A 16896-nucleotide genomic window follows, 5' to 3' on the forward strand; every position below is an offset into this window, starting at 1 on the left:
AAAAAAGTGATGTTTTTAACTTTGAATTCGAAATTTAATCATCCCAATATAATTCATGAACGAGTTTTTATATCAATATTAAAATAAAAAATAAAAAGTAAAAAGATAATATATACTAGCAGGGATCCCCTGCTCAAATTTACTGATAATGAGTTAAGGTATCTATAGATTTTAAAATGAATTTTATTATATGTTATGTGTCTATATGTTGTTTGAACTCTTCAAAGATGTCATTAGGTGTGTGTCGGGTTCTCCAAAAGTAGAGTATTTTTAGAGAATTCAACACCGATAGTGCATCAAAAGTGAAGAGCCTGTGCAACTTAGCTATGCACTGCTCTATAAGAGGCCATTAACTTCTGTTCTTATGAAAAATACAGGGAATATTTGCTTGAGTTTATTGGTAGTTATTAGAATTTATTCTCTTCCCCTAACTAAAAGTCCATTACAACTACCTAACCTTTTCCATGGCGGTCATATGTTCTTTACTTCAATAAATGGCATACCATTGTGAAATGAAAATGTTGATAGATTACTATTTGAAAGTGAATATAATTAGGCAAGTTATTTTTCGAATTTTAGTCTTTTAGACTGATCAAACATCTCTGATTGATTGATTTCTTTATACTGATATATTCACAACTAATTTGTAGCTCCGATTTAATTTTTATGTTTTAGTCGAACATTTGCAATGACAACGTAATAGATGAAGCTGACCATGTGTTAATCAAGTTAGGTCAAAATCACAACTTAAGAAACTCAAGAGTCCTACAATCTCCAAAAGTAATGTCATTATATGTTTTTCTATTGAAATCCTCACGAATCGTTGGTAATGCCAGAATCGTCTCTGTCATCAACATGAAGTTTATATTAAATTTAGAGAATTTAACCATTTGAACAACATTTTAATTAGGTGTACGGTATAATTTTCCGACGAAGGATGTCCAAATGTAGCTCCACTCCTGCTTGATGCTCACCTGCATAGTGGGGAAGAGGTTATTGAGTATTTCGTCACCACTGTTTGCATCTAAGGATTCAATCCATTTTCCATTGTCACATAGTTTTCCAAATACTTTACTACTTATGATTTTGCGATTACTTATATGAAAGCGATACTTATGGTGTTAGGATTACTAATACTTGCTCCAAAATAAGAAAAATAGAAAAATTATATTATATATACTTCTTTGGTATTTAAGTATATAAATAAATTATTAATGAAAATTTTGCCAAGTCTATAACGTGGAAGTCCAATTGAAATTGTACTACATTATTAAAGCTGCTGATGTTTTTTTTTTAATTAGGAATTGGATTTGTAAACATTACCGCAGTCAAATAGGATTTTGGAGAAAGAAAGGTTTATATAAAGGGTATTGAAAAAGGTTTTGTACCAAGTTTTTCATTGTATTTAATAAGAAAAATATTTTGTTGAATAAACTGTTTTCTTGTTCGATTTATTGTAAGTTGAGAAAAAAATTGTTGCCGAGAGTGTACAATCAAATCATGAGTGATGACTGGGCAGGTAATTGCGTTCTTATGATATTAGGTTTTTATGCTATTGATAGAGGTTTGTATGCTACTGATAGTTATAGAAAGTATGTGAAGGAGCAGAATGTCAAGTTGAAAGTATTAAGAGAGGTAAATCAACAACGTGAAGATCACATTTTGGCAGAAAGGGAAAGTTGTTTCCCCCTCCATCCATATATGTATTCCACTCCGAGAGGAAGAGAAAGGCGCTTAGTCCTGGAAGAGAAAGAGGAAGGAAATAACTAGTCTCAGTTTAGTAATGTTTTAAGATTAGTCAATTTTTATATATAAGTTTTTCTTTTAGTTTTTTTTTATCAATTGCGTACTAATTTATGTTCGATTCAATAATTGATTTAGATTACGATTTATGCGTTTCTATACGGACAGCAATACATTGAATTAAGTGGTCTACAAAGAGCACTTCTCGTATATATATACACACACATTAATATACCATGTTTAATACACAATATTTATACATTCTAGGTTTTTTTTTTCTAGTCCAGACCAACTCAAAGATTTTTCACTCAAAACGATTCACGACAGATCAAGTTTTTAAGTGAAGCTTTAAAGAATTTTTTTCAATAATTATCTAGATATTTTCAAAAAAAAAAAGAGTTTTGTTCTTAAATGAGCTCCAAAATTTTTAGAGTCAGCAGAAATAAAAACAATTTGAAATTATTGAAAAAATAAGTCTAAAAGTCAATTTAGAAAGACTCAGCATGACTTAGATATTTTTGTCTGTTTCTTTTTCTAATGACGTAATTATTTCTGCTCTATTATTGTTTACCATAATTGTATTCAAACAAACAAACAACTTTTAAGTAAAAAATAATAATCCCTAAGGTATATATTTTCATTTTGCATAATATTTTTTTTAACGGGGTCAAAAATTAAACACCAGCCTTACAAAAGTCCACTCCACGTAAATTTCTGAAAATTAGTTGATCATAATAAGTTGAATAAATCCAATGTAGACACCGTATACGAATACGTATTTTACCAAAAATAGAACAACACTACTGCATGGATGATGCAACTATACGGCAGATGCATGTATTCTTCAATATGAATGTATATCTAGTTGTTTGCGATAAATTTCAATGTGACAGAAAGTAAATTGCAATCAGAAATAAAATATGAAGAAACAAGAATATTTTATATATTGATTAGTATGGGTACAATTATGTTCCTCCTTTGATCCTTGATTCTTTCTCTCGTAATATTTATCAGGACCGTTAGTAACGTATTTCTCAAATTAGGATGATTTGTGGATTTGATCACTTTATGAATATTAAGTTAATTTGTGGAATATTCGAGATTCAAGATGATATATACCCTTTAATCTTTATATAGGCATAAGCTAGGGTTTATGGTTAATAGCCTCCAAGAATTCTAACTGGAATCAAATACATCTTTTAGAGTCCCAACTAGAATTGAACACGTCTTATAGAATACCACAAATTTTCAATGTCTAGACTCTAGGTTTAACAATTATTTATTTGTTCAAATTGGAAAAGCTTAAAAACTATATATATATATATATATATATAATTCCATGAAATGATAATCTGCCCAATTCACTTTGGTTTGAACGGATTATTGACTTGCTTATTTATTAGCTCATAACATTACAATAAATAAATAAAAACTGGGCTAATATCTAACCCAAATTAATCTATGAGAGATCTTGTAAGATATTTCCAGAAAGACATTTTTCTATTTGATATGTTATACATAATTAGCCATACCAAAGAAAAATAATAATTTTATTAAATACTAAAAAATTATACTAGAAAAACAAATAAAACAAAGTAAGAAATGAACGGGTTGAGGTTTGACCTGCCTTTTAAATAATTTCACAAAAATAACTTTTGAACAGACTAATATTCTGCTTACTTATTAACTCAATTCATATTGATCCATTCAAATTCAGCTCAATTGTCACCACTATATATAGTTATTTGATAAGAGCCTAAAAGAAGGAAGGGACACTTACCATAAAAAAAATGATATCAACTATTTCAAAGAAGTTTATCAAACCTTCTTCTCCCACCCCATCCACTCAAAGATGGCACAATCTTTCCCTTATTGATCAAGTTGTTGATAATTTGTATATGCCCTTTGTTTTTTTCTATTCAAACCATCAAGTGGCTACAATCCCAAAACACCAATTATCAGAATTTCTAACAAACTCTTTGTCAAAAACTCTAACATCTTACTATCCATGGGCAGGAACTCTAAAAGACAATGCTACTATTGAGTGTGATGATCACGGTGCTGAGTTCTTCGAAGTTGAAATCAACTCTTCCATGGACGAAGTTATTCATAACCCTGATTTGACATCCCTCAAGGTTTATCTTGGGGATATTTGTCGTCATCAACATCTGGTGCCTTAATTGTTGCACAATTAAGTCATTTCGAGATGCAGAACAAAAGCAAAGTGGAGATCAAAGAGTTCAACAATGGGTGTTTGAGATCAACTCTATTGCTAATGATGTTGTTGCTATACTCGAGACTTATAGCTTTGAGGCTGGTAAAGGTGCTAGTCGTCTCAAGGCTTGCGCTTGCATATGTAGCAAGGAGAAGAAATTCTACAATGTTGCCGAGGAGATTCAATCACTCAAGCAACGAATCATGGATATCTCTCGCAAACGAGAGACTTATGGTATTACAAATATCAATAGTAATACCATTGGAGAAGGGCCAAGTAATCAAGTTACAACATTGAGGAGAACTACCTCATATGTGGATGACCAGGATTACATTTTTGTTGGACTTCAGGATGTTGTACAAACATTGCTAGCTCAACTTCTCAAAGCAGAGCCTCGTCGAACCGTCCTCTCCATTTATGGCATGGGCGGATTAGGCAAGACCACTCTTGCAAGAAACCTCTACAAAAATCCTAACATAGCCTCTAGCTTCCCTACACGCGCTTGGATATGTGTTTCTCAAGAGTATAACACAATGGATCTTCTTAAGACTATCATAAAATCCATCCAAGGTTGCGCCAAGAAAACTCTAGATTTGTTGGAAAAGATGGCAGAAATAGATCTAGAAAATCACCTTCGTAAGCTATTAACAGAATGCAAATACCTTGTGGTGGTTGATGATGTATGGCAGAGAGAAGCATGGGAGAGTTTGAAAAGAGCATTCCCGAATGGCAAGAAGGGCAGCAGAGTCATTATTACCACGCGCAAAGAGGATGTCGCTGAAAGAGCAGACGACAGAGGTTTTGTTCATAAACTTCGTTTCCTAAGTCAAGAAGAAAGTTGGGATCTCTTTTGTAGGAAACTACTTGATGTTCGAGCAATGGTTCCAGAAATGGAAAATCTAGCTAAGGAAATGGTGGAAAACTGTAGGGGCTTACCTCTTGCAATTGTTGTATTGAGAAAGAATGGAGGATGTCGCTGAAGGCTTCTTGAATGAGCTAATAAGACGAAGCTTGGTTCAAGGGGATTATACATTTTGGGAAAGAGTTACTAAATGTAGGGTTCATGATTTACTCCGTGATCTTGCGATACAAAAGGCATTGGAGGTAAACTTCTTTGACATTTATGATCCAAGAAGCCACTCCATATCCTCTTTATGTATCAGACATGTGATTCATAGTCAAGGAGAAAGGTACCTCTCACTTGATCTTTCTAACTTAAAGTTGAGGTCAATTATGTTCTTCGATCCCGATTTTCATAAGATGAGTCATATAAACTTCAGGAGTGTGTTCCAACATCTATATGTGTTGTACTTGGATATGCATGTTGGGAATGTGTCTATAGTACCTGATGCAATAGGAAGTTTGTACCACCTCAAGTTGTTAAGATTGAGAGGTATCCGTGATCTTCCGTCTTCCATTGGCAACCTCAAGAATCTACAGACACTTGTTGTCGATGCGGGCGGATTCACTTGCCAACTACCCCGCGAGACAGCTGACCTGATAAATTTAAGACATTTAGTTGCTCGGTACTATTCAAAACCTCTGGTACATATAAGCAAACTCACTAGTCTTCAAGTTCTTGAAGGTGTTAGTTGTGATCAATGGAAAGATGTTGACCCTGTTGATTTAGTCAATCTTCGAGAATTAAGCATGTTTGATATTAGCAAATCTTACTCCCTAAGCAACATTAGCAGCTTGAAAAACCTTAGCACTATCAGTTTGTTTTGTGACGGTTATAATACATTCCCATCCCTTGAATTTGTTAATTGTTGTGAAAAGCTCCATAAATTGAGGTTAGAAGGGAGAATAGAGAAACTGCCTGATCTGTTTCCAAATTCCATCACAACGATGGTTCTGAGGGACTCAAGACTGACGGAAGATCCGATGCCTATTTTGGGAATGTTGCCAAACCTAAGGAATCTCGATTTGTTTAATGCTTATGAAGGAGAAGAAATAATGTGCAGTGATAACAGTTTTAGTCAACTGGAGTTCCTTTGTATTCATTGGCTTGAGAACCTAGAAAGATGGGATTTGGCCACAAGTGCCATGCCTCTGATTAAAGGTCTTGGTATTAATGCCTGTCCATATTTAAAGGAGATTCCAGAGAGAATGAAAAACGTGGAGCTGTTGAAGAGGAATTATAAAAAGTGGTGAAGTTTTTCAAGCATATATATATATATATATATATATATCATGTCTTCATAATCGTAGAGGTATTGATGGGGGCATTTCCGCCAAGCACATTTAAGACAATGCTTTATATGTTAAAATGAAATTAAAAATAGTATATGGTACTCTCTCTTGTCCACAATTTAGCATTTTTTAAGGACATTTTTAACTCTTTTAAGATCAAACTACAAACGGATGATACTTTTGTTCCTTTCACATAGTTTAAAGGCATTTTTAACTCTTTTCCCTCTTTTATATAAATAATATTGTGTTAAATCAACAGAGTAGAAGCTGTCACTTGAAGGCATTCGCCTTCATCAACTTGGCTTCTCCAACCATCAATCAACTTGGATTATTTCTAACATTCTGTTTTTTCTTCTGTTTTGTTTTTTCAATGTTTAATTTCTTTCTGTTTTTGGAAACATGTGTTGGAAGATAACTTTTTTCTTGGATTTTGTGATGACCTAATTAACGGAACAAAGTTAAAAATGTTCTTAAATTATGTAAAATGAAAAAAAAAATATCCTCAGTTAATAGTTTGATCCAAAAATATCATTGTCTCCAATAATTTGATCTAAAATGCTCTTATTGTTACTTAATAAGTCAAAGCCGTCTTTTTTCAATTAAATATATTATTTCTCTTTTTTTAAAACACGTTCTTTTCCTAATAATGATTTTTTTTCATTGGTAAATGTTCATCCTACTTCAATTTATAAAAAATATTACTAATAAATAAAAATGTTTTCTATACTATTAGAAAGTTTTTTACCGTTATCTAAATGAAAATTAATGACGGGGTTACTATGAGGACATATAATAAAAGAAGTTGAGAACTCGCTTAGTGTGGAGCGAGAATAACAAAAAAAAAAACTTACAAACTCGCTTGGTGTGGAGCGATTTTTGGGGGCAAAAAATAGAGAGCAAATCGCTCATAAGTAGCGAGAAAAAAAGATAAAATAAAAGAGAAAATTGCTCATAAGTCAGCGAGATGATCAATTTTTTTATGCCGTTAACTGTAGTTATAGCACAACATATCTCGCTCCTTCTCTAATGAAGTGTCCCTTTTGATTAAACCAAAATTGAATGACCCTTTATGTATTTTAAAGAAAAAAAGTGATGTTTTTAACTTTGAATTCGAAATTTAATCATCCCAATATAATTCATGAATGAATTTTTATATCAATATTAAAATAAAAATAAAAAAAAGAAGTATAATATATACTAGCAGGGAACTACATGTGATTACTACAAAAGATAAATTCAATTTCAGGTGATATTTGGATCTGAATTGTCTTACCTTGCTATCATAATATTATTTTTGTTTTTATCCATTAAAAAATGATACATTTACATATTTATTACTATTAATTAAAGTAATATCTTTAATGTGTCATTACATAATATCCCCCAATTAGTAAAATGTTTGGACTTTTTTTCATGTGAGAAACCCATCCTTATTGAAAAAGGAATTAATACATTTTAGCTCAAAATCTACGAGGTTTAGAAATAGAAAATCTTCTTACATAACTGTACAGATGACAAAAAAAATCAGCAAAAATGGCGGCATGCATATATAATGAATTATATGTTATGTATCGATATTGTATAAATAGTTATTTAATGTATCAATATTGGATAATAGTATATAGTTATGTATTTATAATGTATAACAATGTATTATATATATATATATATATATATATATTACCCTTATTGGATAATAGCATATAGTTATGTATTTATAATGTATAACAATGTATTATATATATTACCCTTGAGGTTAAGAGTTGGTGCAACAAAGGTGTTTGATGGTATGCTTGAACCAAATAAAAGATTTTTCATTATTTTTTCTTACAGATTTTCAACAATATATATATTTCTCTGTCCAAGTTGTTATGATTGAAGATAAATGAAGATTATTATTGCACTTATACATAGTAAAAAAATACCTATTTTTATGATAAAACTTTTTGGTGCTTTAGTGATTGATTGGAAAAACATTGGCATATTTGATGAGAGAAGAGGAAAAAGTTGAGATATTGGAGTACAGACGTCGCCCTTGACAGTGTTTACTTCGTTCTCTACATAGGAGGGCGATGATGAGTCCATTATGGCTACCAATCAACTGCTTTTGTTATGAAAAATACAGGAATCACCTGCTCAAATTTACTGATAATGAGTCAAGGTATCTATAGATTGTAAAATGAATTTTATTATATGCTATGCGTCTATGTTGTTTGAACTCTTCAAAGATGTCATTAGGTGTGTGTCGGGTTCTCCAAAAGTAGAGTATATTTAGAGAATTCAACACAGATAGTGCATCAAAAGTGAAGAGTCTGTGCAACTTAGCTAAACACTGCTCTATAAGAGGCTATTAACTTCTGTTCTTATGAAAAATACAGGGAATATTTGCTTGAGTTTATTGGTAGTTTTTAGAATTTATTCTCTTCCCCTAACTAAAAGTCCATTACAACTACCTCATCTTTTCCATGGCGGTCATATGTTCTTTACTTCGATAAATGACATACCATTGTGCAATGAAAATGTTGATAGATTACTATTTGAAAGTGAATATAATTAGGCAAGTTATTTTTCGGATTTTAGTCTTTAGACTGATCAAACATCTCTGATTGATTTCTTTATACTGATATATTTACAACTAATTTGTAGCTCCGATTTAATTTTTATGTTTAAGTCGAACATTTGCAATGACAATGTAATAGATGGAGCTGACCATGTGTTAATCAAGTTAGGTCAAAATCACAACTTAAGAAACTCAGGAAGTCCTACAATCTCCAAAAGTAATGTCATTATATGTTTTTCTAACAGAATTGTCTCTGTCATCAACATGAAGTTTGTATGGCTTTTGAATTACCAAACGAGTTTGGCTTTGGCAAAAAGTATTGTATTAGATAACTTATCTTTGATCTGTTGTAAAAGAGCTTGTTATATCTTAGAAGATGACACCATGTATTAATGTGCAGGAACAAATACTTAACATGAATCAATCGAAGAAGCTTTTTGTTCATACTACCAAGTTGTAATAATTTTTTAATACTGATATGATAATTGTCATTAGTCCATATTAAATTTAACCATTTGAACAGCATTTTACTTAGGTGTACGGTATAATTTTCCGGCAAAGGATGTCCAAATGTAGCTCCGCCCCTGCTTGATGCTCACCTGCATAGTGGGGAAGAGGTTGATGAGTATTTCGTCACCACTGTTTGCATATATGAAAGCGCTACTTATGGTGTTAGGATTACTAATACTTGCTCCAAAATAAGAAGAATAGAAAAATTAAATTATATATACTTCTTTGGTATTTATTTATATAAATAAATTAGATTTGTAAACATTACCGCATTCAAATAGGATTTTTGGAGAAAGAAAAGGGTTTTATATAAAGGGTATTGAAAAAGGTTTTATACCAGTTTTTCATTGTAATAAGAAAAATATTTTGTTGAATAAACTGTTTTCTTGTTTGGTTTATTGTAAGTTGAGAAAAAAATTGTTGCCAAGAGTGTACTATCAAATCATGAGTGATGATTGGGCAGGTAATTGCGTTCTTATGTTAAGTTGTATGTTAAGTTGAAAGTATTAAGAAAGGTAAATCAACATCGTGAAGATCGCATTTTGGTAGAAAGGGAAAGTTGTTTCCCCATCCATCCATATATGTATTTGGAAGAGGAACAGAGAGGCGCTTAATCCTGGAAGAGAAGAGGAAGGAAATAACTAGTTGTCTCAGTTTAGTAATGTTTTAAGATTAGTCAATTTTTATATATAAGTTTTTCTTTTAGTCTTTTTTGATCAATTGCGTACTAATTTATGTTCGATTCAATAATTGATTTAGGTTACGATCCAAATTCTAAGTTCGATAATATTAAAATGCCCTCTATAAAGATCTTAATCTGGATCACATCTTAATCTTAATCAGTTATAGCTGTTACCTGTTTCAAATAATTCTGATTTGGAATTATTGAAAAAAATGAGTTTAAAAGTCAATTTAGAAAGAGTCAGCACGACTTAGATATTTTTTTGTCTGTTTCTTTTTCTAATGACGTAATTATTTCTGCTCTATTATTGTTTACCAAAATTGTATTCAAACAAACAAACAACTTTTAAGTAAAAAAAAAAAAAATCCCTAATAATTGGAGGTATATATTTTCATTTTGCATAATATTTTTTTTAACGGGGTCAAAAATTAAATACCAGCCTTGCAAAAGTCCACTCCACATAAATTTCTGAAATTTAGTTGATCATAATAAGTTGAATAAATTCAATGTAGACACCGTATACGAATACGTATTTTACCAAAAATAGAACAACACTACTGCATGGATGATGCAACTATACGGCAGATGCATGTATTCTTCATTTTTCTTGTCAGAATTTTTTTTTTGAAAAATATTTATTTGAAAACCAATTCAATTACTCCTTCAATTTTAAATAAATTTCAATGTGACAGAAAGTAAATTGCAATTAGAAATAAAATATGAAGAAATAAGAATATTTTATTGATAAGTAGTGCGGATATAATTCCGTTCCTCCCTTAATAAAATATGAAGAAACAAGAATATTTTATTGATAAGTTGTGTAGGTACAATTTTGTTCCTCCATTGATCCTTGATTCTCTCTCTCATAACATTTATCAGGGCCGTTCTTTCTCTCATAACATTTATCGGGGCCGTTAGTGGCGTATTTCTCAAACTAGGATGATTTAAATTTGATCACTTATGAATATTACATTAATTTGTGAAATATTCGAGATTCAAGATGCCTTTTTAAGTAATATAATACCCTTTATATACATAAGCTAGTGCTTAGGGTTAATAGCCTTCAAGAATTCTAACTGAAATCAAATAGAATTGAACACATCTTACCGAATCCCACAAATTTTTAATGTCTACTTTAGGGTTTAACAATTATTTATTTGTTCAAATTGGAAAAACTTAAAACTATATATATATATATATATATATATATATCTTAATATAATTCCATGAAATCATAATCCACCATAATTCCATAAAATCATAATCTGCCCAATTCACTTTGGTTTGAACTGATTATTGACTCGCTTATTAATTAGCTCATATTATTACAATCAATAAAAAATTGGGCTAATATCTAACCCAAATTAATCTCTGAGAAATCTTGTAAGATATTTCCAGAAAGACATTTTTCTATTTAATATGTTGTACATAATTAGCCATAACGAAGAAAAGTAATAATTTTAGTAAATACTAAAAAATTATACTAGAAAAACAAATAAAACATAGTAAGAGATGAAAGGGTTGAGTTTTGACCTGCCTTTTAAATAATTTCACAAAAGTAACTTTTGAACAGACTAATAATCCACTTATTTATTAACTCAATCTATTTTAATCCATCCAAATTCAGTTCAATTGTCACCGCTATATATAGTTATTTGATATGATCCTAAAAGAAGAAAGACATACTTATCATTAAAAAAAAATGATATCAACTATTTCAAAGAAGATTATCAAACCTTCTTCTCCCACCCCATCTACTCAAAGATGGCACAATCTTTCCCTTATTGATCAAGTTGTTGATAATTTGTATATGCCCTTTGTTTTTTTCTATTCAAACCATCAAGTGGCTAAAATCCCAAAACACCAATTATCTGAATTTCTAACAAACTCTTTGTCAAAAACTCTAACATCTTACTATCCATGGGCAGGAAGTCTAAAAGACAATGCTACTATTGAGTGTGATGATAACGGTGCTGAGTTCTTCGAAGTTGAAATCAACTCTTTCATGGACGAAGTTATTCATAACCCTGATTTGACATTCCCTCAAGGTTTATCTTGGGGATATTTGTCGTCATCGACATCTGGTGCCTTAATTGTTGCACAATTAAGTCATTTCGAGTGTGGAGGAATCGCGCTTAGTCTTTGCATGTCCCACAAGGTGGTTTTAGAGTTTGCTCTGTATTTTTTTTAGTATACTTTTCTTTTTCTTCTGATTCGTTCAAGGTTTGCAATTATTAACTTCTGCATGCATGATGCATGTCTTGTTATTTCAAACCTAACAGGTGGGAGACGCGTGCAGCGCTTACTACTTCTTGAGGGATTGGGCTAGGTTAACTCGAGATCCAAAATTAACATTATCTCCTCCATACTTTGTTCAGGATTCACTAATGCCATCAGTACCATTTGATGTTCCTCTGTTTTCCCCTGTTATTGAGCCAAAAAGGATAGATGTATTCAAAAGAGGTTTGTATTCTCTGAATCCAAGATAAACGCACTTAAAGCCTTGGTTGTCACAGAATCTTGCGTGCAAAACCCAACAAGGAACGAGGTCGTGAGCGCCCTCCTCTACAAATGCGCCGCTTCTTCTTCAACTACCAATTTAGGACGATCTCAGTTAGTCCAAACCTCAAACTTGCGAAGTCAAGCACCACTACCACCAACCAGCATAGGAAATATTGCCACTATATTTTTCACACCAATATATGAAAACTACGAACATGACCTCAAACTGCCAAAATTAGTAACCGACATAAGAAAGTCCAAACACGACATGTCCACCAGAAACAATCTACAAGAAAATGAATATATCACAGTGATGTTGGAGGCATATAGAACAGGGAAATTGCCATTCCATCAAAGGAATTGTGATGTTTATACTATTACTAGTATATTAGCATTCGAATTCGAAAAAATAGATTTTGGATTTGGGAAACCTACTAGAGCAAGCCAAGAAAGTGGTTCATTTAGCAACTTGTTTATCTTAATGAATACACCTGATGATCATGATAGAGGAGTTGAAGCCTTTGTAAATTTGAATGAACAACACATGTCTGTTTTCAAGAATGACAAGGACCTCCTCCAATTTGCTACTCCATTTTAAGAGCGTCAAATGAACAAGTCAAAATGAACTGAGTTAATAACGTGTAGTTTACTTTGAAAGTTAGGTCAAAGTGTTCCATTTTACTTTGAAAGTTAGGTCAAAGTGTTCTATTTCTGGAGTTTGTAGCACCTTTTTGAGGTGCAATTTTTCATTTTCTTTTTATCTGTTTATGCATTTCTGTTGTCTTGTTTTGTTGTTTTTGGTTTGTAACTTTGGAATTTGACAATATGTTTGTTTTGTTTGCAACAAATTTTACAGTGATAGAAAAATAAATTGCAATCATAATTAAAATATGAAGAAATATAATTTTATTCATCAAAGATTGTGAGTACAAATTTATTGATTCTTTTCTCATAAGATTGATCCATGATTAGAGTGTTAGTGGCGTGTTTCATGAACTAGGATAATATGTGGAAAATAAATCAACCATAAATAAAATCTGAAAAAATAAAAATATTTTATTGATAAATATGTAGGTACAATTATGTTCCTCCTTAATTCCTCTCTCGTATATTTATCCATGATTCGGGGGCTGTTAGTGACGTATTTCTCAAACTAGGATGATTGATTTTGATCTCTCCATGCATATTCCATTAATTTGCGGAATATTCGATTTATGTAGGCATGAACTAGGGTATATGATTGAGTCCCTTTCACACTTTCATTTATGCATTTTTGGTATCTAGTGTTGTTTTTGGTTTGTAATTTATGGAATTTGACTATACATATATTATTGGAGTTTTTGGTTAATCTTTTTTAAAAAATAAAATTAAAATCTCTACTAAAATTTATCAATCAGAATTTGTTATATGTTTGGGGGAGATTAAAAGTACTCAATTTTGGTATATTTAGAGGATTAAAATTATTTAAGAAAGTATTTCAAAGAAGACTTTGAACCTACCTCAAACATAAGAGATTATTTTTTTAAAAATTTCTTGTTAACATATTCTATATTTTTTATAAGTGAAAATTATAGTAACATGATTATTAGATACATTGTCTCACGAAAATTTTGTTTGACCGTTTTTACTCTGATTGAGCTGACTATCACATTTGACTTTAGGCCTATATACAAATGTTAATGGGACGGGTTTCAATCTAACATTTTATAGAAATATCGTTAAAGACTTTAGCTATTAAGCTGGATGTAATGACACTAATTCAATTGTTAAAGACTTTAGCTTTTAATCTGAATGTAATGACACTAACTCAATTGTCGCTAAATGTTTTTGCGGCAATAATAGGAAAATCTATCCCCACTAAATTAAATATTTTATTTGAACATTCATCTTCAAGTTATTCTGAATTTTGAACAACTCAATTATTTTGTGTTAGTGTGACATTTTGATTGTACTCCCTCTGTCCTTTTTTACTTGTCATTTTAGACAAATCAAGAAAAACAATATTTTTTTACCTATTATACCCTCAATTTATTTAGAAAGTTAATATTTTTGAAAAAAGTAGAACCTCCGTAATGAGTAAATTGATTTTGGAATTCTATCAAATTAATAGGGATAAAATAAAATTCTATCAATTAATAGGGGTAAAATGATAAATTCACTATGTCAATTTTTTTTTTTAATAGGTGTGTCAAGTAAAAAACGAACAAATAAATAAGGACAGAATGAGTATAAAAAATATGCATCTTCGCATTGCTGCATTAGAACGTTGGAGGCATGTGTCCCTAATTACTCCATTTGGATTCAATGCTCACTGGACGTGGTTACCATGACCATTAGTTCTTCATTCAATCTCATAGTATTTTACTCTACTCTTGTCTAGAGTTTGTCGAATTACACTTTGTGTTTGAATTGTTGTATTCTGAAGGGGATAAGTGCATTACTGCTGAATCGGTGAAAAGATTTATTGCAGTGAACTTAAGTCTCCTTAAAGAGAGTGAAATATCAGCGCTTCACCCGGAAGATATTTTATTTTCTTCATTTTCAATTTTCAAATGTGATTTATGATATGGAATTTCACCAACATTTTAAACAATGAAAAAGGTCCAAAAATTAACTTAATATGAAAAAAAGGGAGTGCGTAATTTCGGTTTGGTGGATCGGTCTAATTTAATTCGTTATTTGATTTTGGAGCATGGTTAGAAATGAGGCTGCCGCATTTAGAATTTTGGCAACAATTGTAGGAGGTGTGATGTACATGAATGCACTTATTTCAAGGGAGTGTAACACTTTTCAGTTTAAGCCATTATATTAAAGTTGTATAGTTAAAATCTCGATATGATCTTATTTTGTTTATCATTCAATATGTTCTTTTTTGCTTTTATTGAGGATTCTTTTTAGGGCAAATTACAGAAATCACATACTTTTATGGCAAAATTACAATCTATCCCTTAAAAGTTTATAATTACAAAAATCCCTCAAACGGATACAATAATATAAGTGCTGATACATTAATCTGATGCGCGAGATACATTAATCGTTAAGTAAGATACACTATATTTTATACATGATACACTAATCTTGTAACATAGTGTAAGTTGAAATAACTATGAAGAAGCTTGAAATTGGAAATAGTCATTTTTGGAAAGAATTCAAAATCTGGAAATTTGTTCAAGTATGGGAAAAAAGTGAGTTTTTGGTCAACTTTGAACAGTCATAACTCCTAGATCAGGATGAGTTAGGTGTATTTCCAGTTATTTTTGGAAAGCTCTTGGAATGATCTTTCTAACGCCGCCGAGTTTGCTCGATTCCGAGTTTGTATGAGTGAGTTATGCACTTTGGAAGTTGGGCTGTTGGCACAGGGCAGTTTAGTCCGAATTTGTAAGGATATTTTGGTCTTTTTCCTAACCATTTCTTTTGGTTATATTAAGGTTTTAGACTGATTTTAAATCAGTTTTCCTTTTAAAAGTGAGAGTAAGGGTTTGTGAGTGAAGAGGAGAAGAAGAAGCAAGGATTCGTCAAGATCGTCGTGGTTTTCGTCGGGGGTGATCCCTATTAAGGTATGTGAGATCATAGTGTTGGGTTGGTTCATTCCCCCACACGCCAAGCTTGTTTTAATTCCGAGAAAAGATCGGTTGTGTTTGTTGAAGTTTGTGGTTGTGTTGTTGAAGTTTCTTGTTGGTATGGTGCATGTTTCCGGTTGTGATTTCAAGCTGAATCCATTGTATATTAAGGGGTTTTATGATTCTAAAGTGTTTGGGGCTGGAACCTTTGAAGTTAAAAAGGTTTAGAGTTGGAAAAACAAAGGATAAAAGTCGGATTTTCGGGGAAAAGGCTGGGGCGTCGCGCCAACCAGCGCGCCCCAAAAGAGTCTCTGAACTTCCACCCTTGGGGTGGCGCGCCATGCAAAGCGCCCCAGCAGACCCTCTGAAGTCTGAGGGCTGGCGCCCCGTGCCTCTCAGAGCGCCAAGGACGCCAATCCTTCTCATTTCTTCCCCACTTTTTCATACATGTTCCTTGGTAATGTACCTATGTTTTATAGTTGTTTTCAACACTCTAAGGTACATCTAACCATCAAGAACTCATCCATAAACATGAGATCATTACCCTTGAATTCATAATCCAATTCGAGGAAAGTTAGGATCGAAGTCGAGTGAAGTTAGAGTCAAGCTTAGAAGTTAAGAAGTAAGTCAAAGCAAGTTTTAAAGTTTTTCAAGAGTCTTTATCAAACGTTATAACTTTGTTTTAAGGCTCAAGTTTCAAGTTAAGCCAAGAGAATAAAGTTGAGTTCATTTCTCAAAAGTTATTAGGGAACTAAGTATTCCCAAAGAAGTTTATAAATGTTTTTACATTTGAGTAAGAAAGGATCTATGTTTTCCAAGATAGCATTTGGGCTAAGCTTTGAGCAATTATCTCAAACTAAAGAAAGATGTGTTTAAAACACTTATGAGCTAAAGTAATTTTGGGAGTAGTATTGAGCACCGAATTAGGGAC

At 31.8% G+C, this 16896-nt stretch overlaps 1 protein-coding gene and 1 pseudogene across 1 annotated transcript in view; both read left to right on the top strand.

The window, feature by feature from the left end:
* The first annotated feature begins 1500 nt into the window (after window positions 1-1500).
* LOC107058957 (putative disease resistance RPP13-like protein 3) lies at window positions 1501-6132 on the top strand (annotated as a pseudogene).
* Window positions 6133-9665: 3533 nt separating this feature from the next.
* The window catches only part of LOC107058958 (acylsugar acyltransferase 3-like), a 12863-nt gene continuing 5632 nt past the window's right edge, over window positions 9666-16896 (top strand). The window contains exons 1-3 of the mRNA XM_015305242.1: window positions 9666-9684; window positions 11832-12061; window positions 12186-12366. Of these exons, the coding sequence (XP_015160728.1) occupies window positions 9666-9684; window positions 11832-12061; window positions 12186-12366 (430 nt within the window). The remainder of the gene's footprint in view (window positions 9685-11831; window positions 12062-12185; window positions 12367-16896) is intronic.

This window comes from Solanum tuberosum, unplaced genomic scaffold (assembly GCF_000226075.1).
Source record: "Solanum tuberosum cultivar DM 1-3 516 R44 unplaced genomic scaffold, SolTub_3.0 scf00719, whole genome shotgun sequence".
In the NCBI taxonomy this organism is placed as follows: domain Eukaryota; kingdom Viridiplantae; phylum Streptophyta; class Magnoliopsida; order Solanales; family Solanaceae; genus Solanum; species Solanum tuberosum.